General features: G+C 43.7%; 1 protein-coding gene across 4 annotated transcripts in view; it reads right to left on the bottom strand.

The window, feature by feature from the left end:
- Nucleotides 1–18,025, bottom strand: part of SLC24A2 (solute carrier family 24 member 2) — a 219,351-nt gene that overhangs the window by 24,920 nt on the left and 176,406 nt on the right. For all 4 annotated transcript variants that reach the window (XM_083184608.1, XM_083184618.1, XM_083184626.1 and 1 more), the window contains one exon: nt 15,921–16,039. In XM_083184608.1, coding sequence (XP_083040734.1) covers nt 15,921–16,039 — 119 coding nt within the window. The remainder of the gene's footprint in view (nt 1–15,920; nt 16,040–18,025) is intronic.

The following is an 18,025-nucleotide window of genomic DNA, read 5'->3' on the forward strand; positions in this document are numbered from 1 at the left end:
CCTGCTGGTGGCAGATATGTATCTGTCAGAGCATATGTCACATTAGACTGGGTACAGACGTAGAGATTATGTGTTATCTCTGCCTGCTATGTCGACTGGTCTGTTAGGTTTCAGACCTCATTCCCTGCTAGTGGCAGATATGTATCTGTCAGAGCATATGTCACATTAGACTGGGTACAGACGTAGAGATTATGTGTTGTCTCTGCCTGTTATGTCGACTGGTCTGCTAGGTTTCAGACCTCATTCCCTGATGACAACAGGCGAAGTATCACACAGTATGTACTTACAGTACATTGAACATGCACTATATTATTGTGAGCGGTGTAGCCTTACTGCATGAAATGTTAGCTACAGCGCTACTTTTGAGATTCACTTAGTATGTAGGTGGTCTATGCACTGTCAAAATCTAGTGACTAGCATAAGCGATGTATAGCATATGTCTAAGTTGAACCGCTGTAAGAACTCCCGCTAGACAATGTTGGGCACTGTATGGTGATTGTACTAGCTGTCGCTTGTGGAGTACACACAGCCGGATAAGCAACTGTTAAGTCCCGCTGAGCGGTTACAGTATGCGATAGTTATGCTAATAAATAGCTTGTGCGGTACATGTCCGGGTTATACAATCAATTGAACCCCGCTGAGCGGTATGTTGCAGTGTACGGTAGTTATGCTAATTATAGCTTTTGCGGTACATATCCAAGTTGTTCAATCAATTAGGTCCCGCTGAGCGGTATATTTCGTACGGTGGTTGCGCTAATAATAGCATGTGCAGTACATGTCTGAAATATACAATCAGTTGTACCCCTGTTGTCATCAGGGAATGAGGTCTGAAACCTAGCAGACCAGTCGACATAACAGGCAGAGACAACACATAATCTCTACGTCTGTACCCAGTCTAATGTGACATATGCTCTGACAGATACATATCTGCCACTAGCAGGGAATGAGGTCTGAAACCTAACAGACCAGTCGACATAGCAGGCAGAGATAACACATAATCTCTACGTCTGTACCCAGTCTAATGTGACATATGCTCTGACAGATACATATCTGCCACCAGCAGGGAATGAGGTCTGAAATCTAGCAGACCAGTCGACATAGCAGGCAGAGACAAGACACAATCTCTCCGTCTGTACCCAGTCGAATGTGACATGTGCTCTGACAGATAGAGCACCAGACGTCTTGACAACTGTGTAACCACTTTATGAACTGCAATATTAAAAAACCCCGTCCCGGTAACTGAGCCTATAAGTCAATAAAATCCTCCTGAGATCTCTTCATATGTACCCCAGATAAGTGAAGGATTATAATGGAAAACAACCACACGTGGTACATACTTTAAACAACAGCGTAATATTCCTACCAGATACAACAAGTGTATTTCAACCAATTGTACTAACCATGTACTTATAATCATCAGACTAATATGAGCCCATCTAACACAATATAACAGTTGCCTATTTAAATACCTACGGTTTGAAAGGATAAAACTGCAACCTAATAGAGGGACCTGGCTGTACACACCGCCAGATCACCCATGCAATTTTTCCTAGAATCCCCTCACCATCGAATAAATGTGAAATCATAAACACCACAAGAATCGCTGCATGTTCTATTTTGCATCAACGGACAGTAAGCATATACCAGTAACATAAATTGCAAAAAATACGCATTGTGTTACCTGTGGATTGGAAATTGAATAGAGGGATCCAACTATAAACACTGTCGGACTACCCATGCAATCCTCCCCACAATAATTTCTGTACAGCACGCAATTCTACCGGTGCATATTACCAAATTACGGTTGTTCACAACACCGGAAGGCACGGTACGTACGCCTGTCCAGGTGTATTCACAGCAGAACAGTATACCGCATACGCATCATCTCAATTTCTCTAATAATGATGCATCACAGCGATACATTATGAGGACACATGACCCAGGACTAATTGGAATTTAATAGAGGTATCCAACCATATACACATGGTCAGATCACCCATCCAATCTCTCCGGTGAACAGACCCAATGGCAACATATATGTGAATAGATACGACCTGAGGGTACACGATCTAAGATCAATTGGAATCTAATAGAGGTATCTGGCTGCACACACATGGTCAGACCACCCATCCAATTTCCCTTATAAAAGTACCCCATTGCAATATACATTGCAAAGATACGACACAATTTATCACTTGTTGTAGTGCTAATTAAGAGGAGGAATCTTATGCCACGATTGATAAACACAGGACACACACACAAGCACGTGCAATTTTAACTAATTGTTCAATGTTTCTGTCAGTTATGTACGTAGCTCATATTTCACTTTAATTGCCTTCTTTTTATCAACATTATTAAAAGTTAATTTTTAAATATAAACTCACATTTTCTCTTCAGTGCGCCAGCCAAAAAGACAATCCTTTTCTGTCTCTTTTTTGTACATTTATTATTAATCTGACCTAAGCTTTAACAAAAAACCGGAGCTCTATGGGAGCAGTAATATGCAGATTGTTAATTAATATAAAATTATAGCTGTGAGCTAATAAATACAATGGATTGCAGGTATACAGATCGGGTTGTGCTAGAGAGATGGTCACTGTGACAACCATGATCTATCTTCACAAATAGCTCTGTAACCCATGTTGTTCATTCAACCCCCTAGGCGCGATGGTATCCAACACATGGATCCATCGTGCCTCAGCCTGAAGGAGTTTCTTTCCCCTATTACCACCTCTGTAATGAATAGGAATGTGATCAATTATTTTTGACCTCACACTCGCTACACTGTGGCCCAATTGCACACAGTGCCGAGCAAAAGGTTGATCACTATTACCAGCAGCAAGAGCTTGCCTAATAGCATGACGGTGATTAGCCATCCTGGTCTTAAACTGGCATTCTGTCTTGCCCACGTAGTAAAGACCACATGGACAAGACAGAACGTAGACCACGAATTTCGTGGAACACGTGACCGCAAATTTGATAGGAATATTGCGGCCCGTGTGTGGATGGCTAATAAATTTTCCTGCCAATAAAGAACCACAAGTAGTGCATCCCACACATTTATAACAGCCCGCCGGTCGGGTCAAAAAATGTGTGGGTGCAGATTTCTTGGTCAATCCGCTCACATCCAATTTAACTACAAGATCACTCAAATTCTTGCCCCTCTTATAAGATGGCATGATCTGCAACTTGTTGAGACCATGCAAGTCCTTATCAGTTGTAATCAGGGACCATTGCTGTTTGATTTTCTTAGTGACTACCGGACTATCTGTAGCAAAGACATTAACCCAAGGAATTTTAGATTTGATAAGATCGGACCTACTTGGAGGATTCAGTACCTCCTCTCTTGAAGTCTCTAACACCCTCTTTTTAGCCTTCAATAGGGTATGGCGTCTATAGCCCCTGTCTTCAAATTTCTCTTGCATCAAATCTAGCTGTCTACAGGTTTCAACGGGGTCACTAGTAATACGGCGTACTCGTAGCATTTGGGAATAAGGTAACCCTTCCCGTAGGGGCAAGGGGTGGCAGCTTTCATGACGTAAAATAGTGTTTCTGTCAGTATCTTTAACAAAAATGGAGGTGGAGAGTCTACCACAATTAAACATAATCTTTACATCCAAGAAGTTAACAAAACTATCACTGATGGAAAAAGTGAATTTTACTGGACTATCTGAGTTATTGTGGGACTCAAACATCTTTGTGAGAGATTCAGCCGAACCTTGCCAGAAAATCAACAAATCGTCGATATATCGAAGATAAAGAATTACTTTGTCCTTGTTGGGACCCTGTAAAAACAATGAGTCGTCCAACAAGCACATAAAGGCATTGGCGTACGATGGGGCCACAGGGGACCCCATCGCACAGCCAAGCTTCTGCCTGTACATCTCACCATTGAAAGTAAAATAATTCCTATGCAGAACCAAAAACAACATTTTCATAAAAAACTGTGCATCAGGACCACAGTAAACATCATTGTTGTTAATAAGTGTATATACCGCATCCATCCCCTGTGAATGGGGGATGCATGTGTATAAGCTGGTAACATCGGCGCTGCAGAGTAACAAATTATCCGGCCAGCTATCAACCTCCTGTAGGCGTTTAATTAACATATTAGTGTCTTTTAAATAAGCCCTAGTTTTTTGTATACAGGGGTTCAGATAGGCGTCCAGATAAGTTGAAATAGTATGGTACAGGGATCCCCTGGCAGAGATGATGGGTCTGCCAGGGGGATCTATTAACCTTTTGTGCACCTTTGGTAAGGTATAAAACAAGGGCACAATCGGATAATCTGTTCTTAAAGCTGTACAAACATTTTCAGTAATAAGACACTCATTCAATGATGTGGCAAGGATATCATCCAACTCTCGTTTAAAATCCACAGAGGGATCACCACTTAAATGTTCATATACATCATTATCAGACAACTGACGTTGACACTCCAATATATATTTATCAAGGTCTTGTATCACCACAGAGCCCCCCTTATCGGCCTTCCGAACAATTATATCAGTCCTTTTCTGTAATGACTGCAGAGCCTTACGTTCATGTATAGATAAATTGTTAGAAATCAACAGTGAAGGCTCAATAGGATGAATGGAATTCTCCATCATTCTTGTGAAGGACCGTATCGAGGGGTTGTGGGACTGTGGATCAAATTGGGATCTTGCTTGTAATTTTTTAAGCTGAGGAGGTATGGGGGGGGGTTTGGGGTTCACCGCCTGTGTTTTGGTTAGGGGTGACAGGGACATCTGCAAAGTGTTCACGGAGTCTCAGGGAACGACCAAATCTATAGGTGTCCACTTTCCACTGAAAACTGTCTCTTTTTGCAGTCGGGACAAATGATAACCCCTTAGATAGTAACTGCACCTCAATAGGATCCAATGGAGTGCTAGATAAGTTAAACACCAAGTCCTTACCTAGCGTGCGACCTTCCGACCTTTTCTGGCGCTCGTTCTGCTTGCTGCGCCGCGTCCTGTGCCTCGACCTGCCGGTGGCTTGTGGGAGGCCGGTGCGGCTACGCCTAAAGGGACAATACTTGTCGCTGAGGTAGAGGGGGTATGTAGATCCGTGTCACTTGCTGAGGTGCTGGTGCCATCGTAGTCCAGATGTTGTCGACTCCTGTAGCGTCTTGTATATGGCTTCTTATTATTGCCTTTAGCGCCTTCCGTGCTGAGCCACATATAGACTCGATTTTGCTCATAGTCCAATTGCACTTTACGCTTTTTCTCACGTTTAAAGCGAATAAGATCCCGACGGTAAGATTCAATCTGCTTGTTAAGTTTACCAAGCCAGTCCATCTGCGCATCTTGTGAAAGTGCTGGTTTATGAGAAGACTCAAAAGCGGTTAATTTGTTTCTAACCAAGGCTAGTTCTTTGGTGGATTCATCCACCACCAGGAGTACAAGGTCCATGGAACATTTATTGAGAATGCTCACCCAACGTTTGCAAAACGCTATATTTTGCCTGCCAATGGTGGGCATATTGGTTACTCTAAAGCCACGAGGTATCTGCTTATCTTTGTAATATTCAGCCAGAGTAGAAGCATGCATCATGTAATCGATTTCACGTTTTTTAAGGGTAAACCAATCTTTGTACAGGTCCTCATTTTCAATGGCTGCTGTGTGGGCAGTAGAGGCTCCTGCTTTGATAATCGATTCTGCTTCAATGTCAGAGTAGCTAAAAAAGTCCCCAGTATCGATTTGGGAAAGCATTATCCCCTGGTCTGTATCCATGACCACCAATCTGCAATCAGTTTCAACTGCTCACCACCGTGAGCTCAGGACAATAATGAAAAAGTCCACAGGGTTACTCACTGAGAATTCACTGTAGGATACACTTGTTATGAAAATGGTGTGGGTGCCTTGAAAGAGGTACAGGCAGCTCCAGCCACGGAAACCGTCCAGCTCAATGCAGGCAAAGAAGAATCCGGCACTCCACGGGTGTATAAGGATAATACTTGCTCCGGTGCCTTCCCAGGTCGTAGACCAAATGTAGCATGGATGGCAAATAGGCGTCACTCGGAGACTGGATACAAATTCAAAACTTTATTGTGTGGTGACCGACACCAGTGTTTCGAGCTAAACTGCTCGTCCTCAGGGTACAACTCACAGAATACAAAATACAGTGTTATATACCCTACAAAAATTCCCGCGCCCACCGATGCATGATTATACTTACCTGGATCAGGTGTGCCCTCAGCGTGTGAGGCGTGTTGACGGATCCCTCCTTGGCCGCTGCGTGCTTCCGGGTGACGTCATCTACAAGCGTCACCACTCCTGGAACGCACGTCGGCAACAGGAGTACACCCGGCTTCCGCGTCTGTGACACGCAGGAGCTGTCCCGTCCAGGTATAACCTTAAGAGCACAAAACAATGTGCAACAATGTGTTAAAGATGCCTACACAATATGGCATAAATGTAACAGTGTACAATGAATAATTTTTACAATATTAGTATAAAAAGTGAAAAAAGCAAAAAATGAATAAAAAAACAAACATGACGGACATATTAAAAAAGTAACCCATTATAGATCAGAATACTTTACAATGATTTATGCAAAAAATATATAGTAACAAAAATCCCTTCAACGGGGAGTATTACAATCATTATACTGATACATTTATTATTAATCTGACCTAAGCTTTAACAAAAAACCGGAGCTCTATGGGAGCAGTAATATGCAGATTGTTAACTAATATTGTAAAAATTATTCATTGTACACTGTTACATTTATGCCATATTGTGTAGGCATCTTTAACACATTGTTGCACATTGTTTTGTGCTCTTAAGGTTATACCTGGACGGGACAGCTCCTGCGTGTCACAGACGCGGAAGCCGGGTGTACTCCTGTTGCCGACGTGCGTTCCAGGAGTGGTGACGCTTGTAGATGACGTCACCCGGAAGCACGCAGCGGCCAAGGAGGGATCCGTCAACACGCCTCACACGCTGAGGGCACACCTGATCCAGGTAAGTATAATCATGCATCGGTGGGCGCGGGAATTTTTGTAGGGTATATAACACTGTATTTTGTATTCTGTGAGTTGTACCCTGAGGACGAGCAGTTTAGCTCGAAACACTGGTGTCGGTCACCACACAATAAAGTTTTGAATTTGTATCCAGTCTCCGAGTGACGCCTATTTGCCATCTATGCTACATTTGGTCTACGACCTGGGAAGGCACCGGAGCAAGTATTATCCTTATACACCCGTGGAGTGCCGGATTCTTCTTTGCCTGCATTGAGCTGGACGGTTTCCGTGGCTGGAGCTGCCTGTACCTCTTTCAAGGCACCCACACCATTTTCATAACAAGTGTATCCTACAGTGAATTCTCAGTGAGTAACCCTGTGGACTTTTTCATTATTGTCCTGAGCTCACGGTGGTGAGCAGTTGAAACTGATTGCAGATTGGTGGTCATGGATACAGACCAGGGGATAATGCTTTCCCAAATCGATACTGGGGACTTTTTTAGCTACTCTGACATTGAAGCAGAATCGATTATCAAAGCAGGAGCCTCTACTGCCCACACAGCAGCCATTGAAAATGAGGACCTGTACAAAGATTGGTTTACCCTTAAAAAACGTGAAATCGATTACATGATGCATGCTTCTACTCTGGCTGAATATTACAAAGATAAGCAGATACCTCGTGGCTTTAGAGTAACCAATATGCCCACCATTGGCAGGCAAAATATAGCGTTTTGCAAACGTTGGGTGAGCATTCTCAATAAATGTTCCATGGACCTTGTACTCCTGGTGGTGGATGAATCCACCAAAGAACTAGCCTTGGTTAGAAACAAATTAACCGCTTTTGAGTCTTCTCATAAACCAGCACTTTCACAAGATGCGCAGATGGACTGGCTTGGTAAACTTAACAAGCAGATTGAATCTTACCGTCGGGATCTTATTCGCTTTAAACGTGAGAAAAAGCGTAAAGTGCAATTGGACTATGAGCAAAATCGAGTCTATATGTGGCTCAGCACGGAAGGCGCTAAAGGCAATAATAAGAAGCCATATACAAGACGCTACAGGAGTCGACAACATCTGGACTACGATGGCACCAGCACCTCAGCAAGTGACACGGATCTACATACCCCCTCTACCTCAGCGACAAGTATTGTCCCTTTAGGCGTAGCCGCACCGGCCTCCCACAAGCCACCGGCAGGTCGAGGCACAGGACGCGGCGCAGCAAGCAGAACGAGCGCCAGAAAAGGTCGGAAGGTCGCACGCTAGGTAAGGACTTGGTGTTTAACTTATCTAGCACTCCATTGGATCCTATTGAGGTGCAGTTACTATCTAAGGGGTTATCATTTGTCCCGACTGCAAAAAGAGACAGTTTTCAGTGGAAAGTGGACACCTATAGATTTGGTCGTTCCCTGAGACTCCGTGAACACTTTGCAGATGTCCCTGTCACCCCTAACCAAAACACAGGCGGTGAACCCCAAACCCCCCCCATACCTCCTCAGCTTAAAAAATTACAAGCAAGATCCCAATTTGATCCACAGTCCCACAACCCCTCGATACGGTCCTTCACAAGAATGATGGAGAATTCCATTCATCCTATTGAGCCTTCACTGTTGATTTCTAACAATTTATCTATACATGAACGTAAGGCTCTGCAGTCATTACAGAAAAGGACTGATATCCCTCCAGATTGCAGAACGGCTCCCATAAAGGCGGGATCTCCAGGTGGTATGACTACCTGATAACATCAACGAAAAGAGGGAAACTCCCCGCCCAGCTCAAATGGGAAACTGACCTTAACATCACCTTAGACGAAGAAACATGGGACGCCATCCTCCTCTCGGGGTTCAGAATGTCTAAGTGCCTACTACACTCTGAGATGTTTTTTAAACTGTGCCATAGGGCCTACTTCACCCCCCTACGCCTCCATGCCATTTGGCCTGAGGTCTCTCACCTGTGCTGGAGAGGCTGCGGGGAGACTGGGTCTATACTCCACATATTCTGGCAATGCCCCCTCATTAGGCCCTTCTGGGAGGAGATATCTTCCCTAATCGGCAACGTGATTAAAACCACGATCCAGTTAGAGCCCATCACAGCCTTGCTCCATTACACTAACGCGATAGCGGGGGGAGACCTCTACATCTTAAGACATATACTGATTGCGGCGAAAGCCGCTATTGGGCTCCTGTGGAAATCGGCTGAAACCCCCACGGTACGAGGCGTTATCAAAAAGGTGCACACCCACTTCCTCTATGAGACGATTAATGCCCGCTACTCCTCTTCAGCCTCCTCAATACACCTGAAATGGCTTAAATGGATGGACTTTAGAGAGTCTCAGGGCCTATCAGTATCTTCCAGCGATCCCTGGGACATCACCTCATTCCATTCCCCACCCCACCTGCCAAGCAATTAACCCGACTGTGACTACAGTGTACTATGCAATGTTCATAACCTGGGTATATTCACCCTTCCCTACCCCCCCCCCCCCCCCCACGTGTGTCTGCCCCTCCTCCCCCCCCCACCTCCTACCCCTCTACTGACCTATTTCTTCCTTCACACAAGTCTTCCTTCCTTCTTTCTTTTTCTCACCGTTTGGGTTATCTTACCCCCAACTGTTATTTACGGGCACAGTTTAATGCCAAGATGTTCAGCAGGGGGCACGACTGCCATCGGAATTACAGGAATCATTGTTTGATGTTTCATGTCAGATTTACTGCTCTGCCTCTGTCTATACAATGTATGTGTTTTTTTTTTCTGCTGTCCCAATAAAAATTTAATATTCAAAAAAAAAGAAAAGGACTGATATAATTGTTCGGAAGGCCGATAAGGGGGGCTCTGTGGTGATACAAGACCTTGATAAATATATATTGGAGTGTCAACGTCAGTTGTCTGATAATGATGTATATGAACATTTAAGTGGTGATCCCTCTGTGGATTTTAAACGAGAGTTGGATGATATCCTTGCCACATCATTGAATGAGTGTCTTATTACTGAAAATGTTTGTACAGCTTTAAGAACAGATTATCCGATTGTGCCCTTGTTTTATACCTTACCAAAGGTGCACAAAAGGTTAATAGATCCCCCTGGCAGACCCATCATCTCTGCCAGGGGATCCCTGTACCATACTATTTCAACTTATCTGGACGCCTATCTGAACCCCTGTATACAAAAAACTAGGGCTTATTTAAAAGACACTAATATGTTAATTAAACGCCTACAGGAGGTTGATAGCTGGCCGGATAATTTGTTACTCTGCAGCGCCGATGTTACCAGCTTATACACATGCATCCCCCATTCACAGGGGATGGATGCGGTATATACACTTATTAACAACAATGATGTTTACTGTGGTCCTGATGCACAGTTTTTTATGAAAATGTTGTTTTTGGTTCTGCATAGGAATTATTTTACTTTCAATGGTGAGATGTACAGGCAGAAGCTTGGCTGTGCGATGGGGTCCCCTGTGGCCCCATCGTACGCCAATGCCTTTATGTGCTTGTTGGACGACTCATTGTTTTTACAGGGTCCCAACAAGGACAAAGTAATTCTTTATCTTCGATATATCGACGATTTGTTGATTTTCTGGCAAGGTTCGGCTGAATCTCTCACAAAGATGTTTGAGTCCCACAATAACTCAGATAGTCCAGTAAAATTCACTTTTTCCATCAGTGATAGTTTTGTTAACTTCTTGGATGTAAAGATTATGTTTAATTGTGGTAGACTCTCCACCTCCATTTTTGTTAAAGATACTGACAGAAACACTATTTTACGTCATGAAAGCTGCCACCCCTTGCCCCTACGGGAAGGGTTACCTTATTCCCAAATGCTACGAGTACGCCGTATTACTAGTGACCCCGTTGAAACCTGTAGACAGCTAGATTTGATGCAAGAGAAATTTGAAGACAGGGGCTATAGACGCCATACCCTATTGAAGGCTAAAAAGAGGGTGTTAGAGACTTCAAGAGAGGAGGTACTGAATCCTCCAAGTAGGTCCGATCTTATCAAATCTAAAATTCCTTGGGTTAATGTCTTTGCTACAGATAGTCCGGTAGTCACTAAGAAAATCAAACAGCAATGGTCCCTGATTACAACTGATAAGGACTTGCATGGTCTCAACAAGTTGCAGATCATGCCATCTTATAAGAGGGGCAAAAATTTGAGTGATCTTGTAGTTAAATTGGATGTGAGCGGATTGACCAAGAAATCTGCACCCACACATTTTTTGACCCGACCGGCGGGCTGTTATAAATGTGTGGGATGCACTACTTGTGGTTCTTTATTGGCAGGAAAATTTATTAGCCATCCACACACGGGCCGCAATATTCCTATCAAATTTGCGGTCACGTGTTCCACGAAATTCGTGGTCTACGTTCTGTCTTGTCCATGTGGTCTTTACTACGTGGGCAAGACAGAATGCCAGTTTAAGACCAGGATGGCTAATCACCGTCATGCTATTAGGCAAGCTCTTGCTGCTGGTAATAGTGATCAACCTTTTGCTCGGCACTGTGTGCAATTGGGCCACAGTGTAGCGAGTGTGAGGTCAAAAATAATTGATCACATTCCTATTCATTACAGAGGTGGTAATAGGGGAAAGAAACTCCTTCAGGCTGAGGCACGATGGATCCATGTGTTGGATACCATCGCGCCTAGGGGGTTGAATGAACAACATGGGTTACAGAGCTATTTGTGAAGATAGATCATGGTTGTCACAGTGACCATCTCTCTAGCACAACCCGATCTGTATACCTGCAATCCATTGTATTTATTAGCTCACAGCTATAATTTTATATTAATTAACAATCTGCATATTACTGCTCCCATAGAGCTCCGGTTTTTTGTTAAAGCTTAGGTCAGATTAATAATAAATGTATCAGTATAATTATTGTAATACTCCCCGTTGAAGGGATTTTTGTTACTATATATTTTTTGCATAAATCATTGTAAAGTATTCTGATCTATAATGGGTTACTTTTTTAATATGTCCGTCATGTTTGTTTTTTTATTCATTTTTTGCTTTTTTCACTTTTTATACTAATATTGTAAAAATTATTCATTGTACACTGTTACATTTATGCCATATTGTGTAGGCATCTTTAACACATTGTTGCACATTGTTTTGTGCTCTTAAGGTTATACCTGGACGGGACAGCTCCTGCGTGTCACAGACGCGGAAGCCGGGTGTACTCCTGTTGCCGACGTGCGTTCCAGGAGTGGTGACGCTTGTAGATGACGTCACCCGGAAGCACGCAGCGGCCAAGGAGGGATCCGTCAACACGCCTCACACGCTGAGGGCACACCTGATCCAGGTAAGTATAATCATGCATCGGTGGGCGCGGGAATTTTTGTAGGGTATATAACACTGTATTTTGTATTCTGTGAGTTGTACCCTGAGGACGAGCAGTTTAGCTCGAAACACTGGTGTCGGTCACCACACAATAAAGTTTTGAATTTGTATCCAGTCTCCGAGTGACGCCTATTTGCCATCTATGCTACATTTGGTCTACGACCTGGGAAGGCACCGGAGCAAGTATTATCCTTATACACCCGTGGAGTGCCGGATTCTTCTTTGCCTATATATATATATATATATATATATGTATATGGCTATATCTGTCGTTACATAGTTTCTTCAATGTTAACACCCTCTAATGTCAACATTTCATTTTTATGATTGACATCTCTTCTTGTATTTGGGCCCGCTGCATTGTCAATACAGCTCTTACAATTGCTCTGTCTGGTCCCTCGGTATGCCTTTCTTGTTGTATGCATATTCCTAATAAAATATACGATTTAAAAAATAAACCCACAGAATCTTCTGCAGTTTGCTACCTGTGCAATACAGCTAGTTATGTACAGTATCAAGAAATTATTTCACCAAGGGTATAGCGGCAGTAGTGTCAGGCAGTGTGTCTGCCCTGGTGTAATTCTGCTGTACATCCTCTTATGCTATGGCTGGTCCCTTTCCTAAAAAAGGCACCCATAGGCTGCTCAGCAGAGCAGAAATGACAATAGTCCCTATAATGCCCTGACCAGGCCTCCCCCTTACTATAGATTGTAAGCTTGCAGGAGGGTCTGCTATATTGTGGGGAAGCAGTGTATTGTAGTGATGTAATGTGCGGATGCAGTGCATTTATGACGTGTGGGTAGTGGTGCAGTGATGTGGGGAGGTCAGAGGCGGAACTACCATTGATACAACAGGTGCATTGCACTAGGGCTCTGAGGACTAAGGGGGCCCACTGCTGCCCAGACAAGCAATGACTTCTTGGTTTGGGGTAGAGGAGGGGCACAGATTATAGTATTGCACCTGTGCCTGCCACTCACAAGATCCACCACTGGGGGAGGTAGTGTAGTGATGTGGTACACTGATGTGCGAGGGAGCAGGGGGTACATTACTCCGGGCCCTACCTGTCTCTTCTGGGCTCCTGCCACTGGTAAGGGCAACCCATGTGGCAGGTGCACTGCTGCAGTTCCTTGCAGAGAGCTCTCTGCATTCCAAAGGCACCAGCAGAGGAAGCTACCGAGCAGCCATGTGGATCCCTAGCATCAGTGGGTGTGGATTATTAGGTAGACCACTATTAGTCGACAGACGGTAGGTCAAAACATGAAAAAGGTTGACACAAGCAAAAGGTTGACGTGGAAATAGTTATCACAGGAAAATGTTGACATAAGTTTTCACGTTTGGTGTTTATGTCAACATCTGTTGACATGGACACTGTATACGCATACCGCAGCCCCTGTTATGGCTCGCTGCGCTCCCCATTGTTAATGCATGGTGCCTTACTGCACTCAGCACACTATTATATCCTCCCTCTATTTCCACTTGGCTCATGAAGCAAGAATAAGTTGGTAAGTTGGTGTGGCTTGTGTGGCCCTCTTATCAATGTCAATACAGACCATTTTGATATTTTTCATATGTCAACCAACTGCCTGTAGGCTAACCTATTGACCTAGACCTAAACACTGTCGACCCATTTACCAGATCCCGCAGTAGCAGCAGTTCCGTTCTCACATGGGCTCCAGCAGTGATTGAGCCTCCTCCTGTCATCTGAGGATGTATGTGTTTGATGTATGTGTGTGTATATATGCTTTGTATGTATGTATGTATATGTTTCTATGTATGTATGTAAGCATGCAGTGTATATATGTATACAGTATGTTTGTTGTATGTATGCAGTGTGTGTGTCTACGTGTGTGTGTGTGTTATATGTATAAGTCTGCATGTATTTATGCAGTATTCTATGTGTGTTTGTGTGAATATACAGTATGTAAGCATTGTGTGTGTGTTGCGTGTATATCTATATGTGTATATATGTATATATGTATGTATGTATTTATGTGTGGAGTGTCACGGAATGGCTGTCCGATTCTCCAGATATTTCAATCTGAGAATCTCCACCAGAGACTTATGGATACGAGAGCACGTGTGAATACTAAAAATCGGGTCACTGCCACCAGCAAAAGAACACAAATTAATCAAAATATGGATAACAGATATTCTTTTGCAGCTATCTGCAAAAATCACTTCCGTAGCGTTTAGCCTCACAGACTCGTACATTCGTTAAGAACACAGAGAATATGATAGAATTAATTATCTTTTAATCTGAACAAAATATTCAAAGGCATAATTACAAAAAATATTATAAAATCGAGAGGAAATACAGTTCATAGAAATCTCATAATAATAAACAGAGAATAATATTTTGGAACCTAACACTTACACAAAGAATTGCAATCCATTGTGGGGACTGCACAAAAGTAAGCAGGGTCACTTCCAACTTGTAGTGAACCACTCACATTGATGGAGAGATCTAGTTATATGTTTTGCAGATACCCTCACCCCCACCCATATTTAACCAGCTCACTACTGGAAATTGGACGCTGTAATGAATCAAGCCCTTATTCCTAAGTATCTGTAACGTAAGTATTTTGAGGAGGGGGACAGCCTCCTCACCTCTCTCGGACCTGGCTGTTTATTCAACCCCCCTAACCTGGTTTATGAGAGGAGTTTCAGATGCGGAATCCTTATCTGACTTCCTGACTTCAAGAGACCTTCCTCCCCAGAACAGATTTACCAAAATACATTTGGGGGCTTATAGAGGTTGCATTAATTAATGACTCAATGGATCAGTTGGAAATATATCAGGCTATTTAATCTGATAAAATGCAATATAATATAAAACAAAGACTTTTGAGTTATTGTGGTGTTTATAATATATATAATGCTCTGTTCTCCTTAGGGACTAGTTGATACCATTGCTCCAGTATCGATAAAGTTCATAAACTTAATACATCACCACTGGTTGGCATACCAGGTTGAAATGGGTAAGATTCCTGGATGGAAAAGGCAGCCTCACTAGAATGTGGTGTCCTTCTTGGTGAAGATAAACATTGGATCAAAGTCCCAATAGTCCCAATGAAAATGTTCGGTGTAATAGAGCTGGATCAAGCAGGAAATATGCAGAAAAAGATCCTCTGGTTGCCAATAATAGTGCTGCTAACGCGTTTTATCGTGCTGTACCCAACCTTTGAAAAAGTTGGGTACAGCACATTGAAACACGAGTCCTCCTATTTCCACTTGACTTTAATTTTATTATGAAAATTATTAGTGCATAGGTTTATTCTTAATAATAAATACATACAAATGAAAAGGCAGACTATAATATAATTTTTCTATTTATTTTTTTAATTTGTTAATAGAGTGATACTGGGTTGTAAAAAAAAAACAAAGAACAAAAGACACTCTAGTTAGTGGAACACAAGTCTATTGTGAGTAAAGGGTTCTTTTGATTAACCCTTTTTGCTTAGGACTGTATAATTATACGCCAACATTTGAACCTGTGTTTTTCCCCTACAACTTAAGAAAAGGTAATATAAAAGAAACTGCAAATAATAATTAACATTACCGCTAGTAATAATATTTCAAGAAAATGCCTTTAAATTAAAACATAGAAAAATGTATAACCTGTGTTTCTGCAGCTTCAATGCTGTAAGTAACATTCCCATTTTGAACTGGATCAGTAGAGTCATTGGGTGGTGTCACTTCAACCTCAACATTAGCAGTGTTTGGAAGATCAATTTTCTCTGAAATGAAAGTAATTGAACAGCAATAAATATTTCTCCTTTGACTAAGAGCAGGCTAAAGTAGAACAGCATGCCTTCATTTGCAGCCAAGTGCCTTATGGGTCGATTGGTATGGAAAAACAGCCAAGGAAGCAGCCTTCAAGGAGTGGGGTCTGTTGATGGGGTGGGGTATGTTGAAGTGTTGGGATTGCTTCCCATAGGGACTGATTCTAAGTTGGACACAGTTGCAGCTGTCCTTGTGTCTTTTCCTTTTGTCTGTCAGTTTTGTCTGTGACTTTATACCACTATCATACCCTTAACTGGTGTCCTGGTGTCATGGACGGATTGGTAATTTAAAGCGGTCCTGGAAAAATTACCATTTCCATAGAGTGGCCTCCACATCGGCAGCCTGCCATCTTATACTACCTGAACACCCACTCCAGCATACACCCACACCACTAATCATTCACCCTCTAGCATCTTCGAGCCACAGGCAGCCCCACTGCCAGACAGACCCTTCTTAGGAGATTATTCAAACCTGATCGCATCGCTGTGATTCACAGGCTGAGTGAAAATTGGACAAGTGCACATGCATACAGCACGTAGTACACATGCACTAGGCCAGGGGTGGCCAACCAGTCAGAGGTAAAGAGCCAAAATATATCTGTAGTCAAGCTAAAGAGCCAACAACATGTGCGCGCCTTCGACATGGGGCATGGTCTATTTGGACCCCTTGGGTGGGTGTGATACACATATACCTCCAATAGTGCAGTGCCATATATACATATGTTGGGTATGGTGCTGGGTATGCCCCACGGTGCCAAAAAGCTGGTATGCCCCCACAGTGCCAAAAAGCTGGTATGCCCCCACAGTGCCAAAAAGCTGGTATGCCCCCACAGTGCCAAAAAGCTGGTATGCCCCCACAGTGCCAAAAAGCTGGCATGCCCACACAGTGCCAAAAAGCTGGAATGCCCCCACAGTGCCAAAAAGCTGGTATGCCCCCACAGTGCCGAAAAGCTGGTATGCCCCCACAGTGCCAAAAAGCTGGTATGCCCCCACAGTGCCAAAAAGCTGGTATGCTCCCACAGTGCCACAACTGCTTTGCCCCCACAGTGCCACAAACTGCTATGCTCTCACAGTGCCACAAACTGCTATGCCCCCTGCAGTCCTATCATGTCACCCAGGGGAGGAGAGCACAGCACACTGCACATCTCCTCCCCCCCCCCCTCACTTCCCTGTGACTGGGCCATCCACCAATCAAAGCTCGTGGGCCGGCTCCTGATTGGCTGCCGGCCCGCGAGCTCTGATTGGCGGATGACCCAGTCACAAGGATGCACAGTGAGGGGTAGGAGAGATAAGTGATGCGCGCTCTCCTCCCCTCAGAAGGAGGAGGGATTTGAGGAACCGGCAGCAGGTGATGGGGGACAGGCGGCGGGCAGCAGTGGGAGCAGGAGCCACACTTTAACAGGGGGAGAGCCGCATGCGGCTCTAGAGCCACAGGTTGGCCACCCCTGCACTAGGCCATCCCCCGATCAGCATATTTCTATTGCAGCCACCAAGTCCATCCTGGGCTACGCACAGAATGCACGCACTAGAAAAATAATTAGATGGTGAGTGATTGGGAATGGATTTGCAGCTAATTGCAAGGCGGCAATATTTTTGCAGTCTTATTGCAGGCTTGCACAGGGCGGGATTTCACTCTGGCTAGGTGTGATCCAACATGCATAGACGTTTACAGAGCAGGGCTTCAATAACAAGGTCGCCATTTTAAAACAGATGACTGGTACTGTAACTCTGTTATTGAAACCGTGTACACACTACAGGCTGTAACCTGTAACTGGTCATGAACCAGATAGATGACCCGGGACACACAATCTGGGTAGACTCTTTCACACCAATCTAGCACTCTGCCAATACACTGAGCCAGAGGCCTGGAGTTAAAGGGGTAGGACTGTATAAAGCAGACAAGCTATGGACTATTCCAGGCTTCATGAAAGCCAGTGTACA

This window comes from Crinia signifera, chromosome 1, assembly GCF_055691185.1.
Source record: "Crinia signifera chromosome 1, ASM5569118v1, whole genome shotgun sequence".
NCBI classification, from domain to species: Eukaryota; Metazoa; Chordata; class Amphibia; order Anura; family Myobatrachidae; genus Crinia; species Crinia signifera.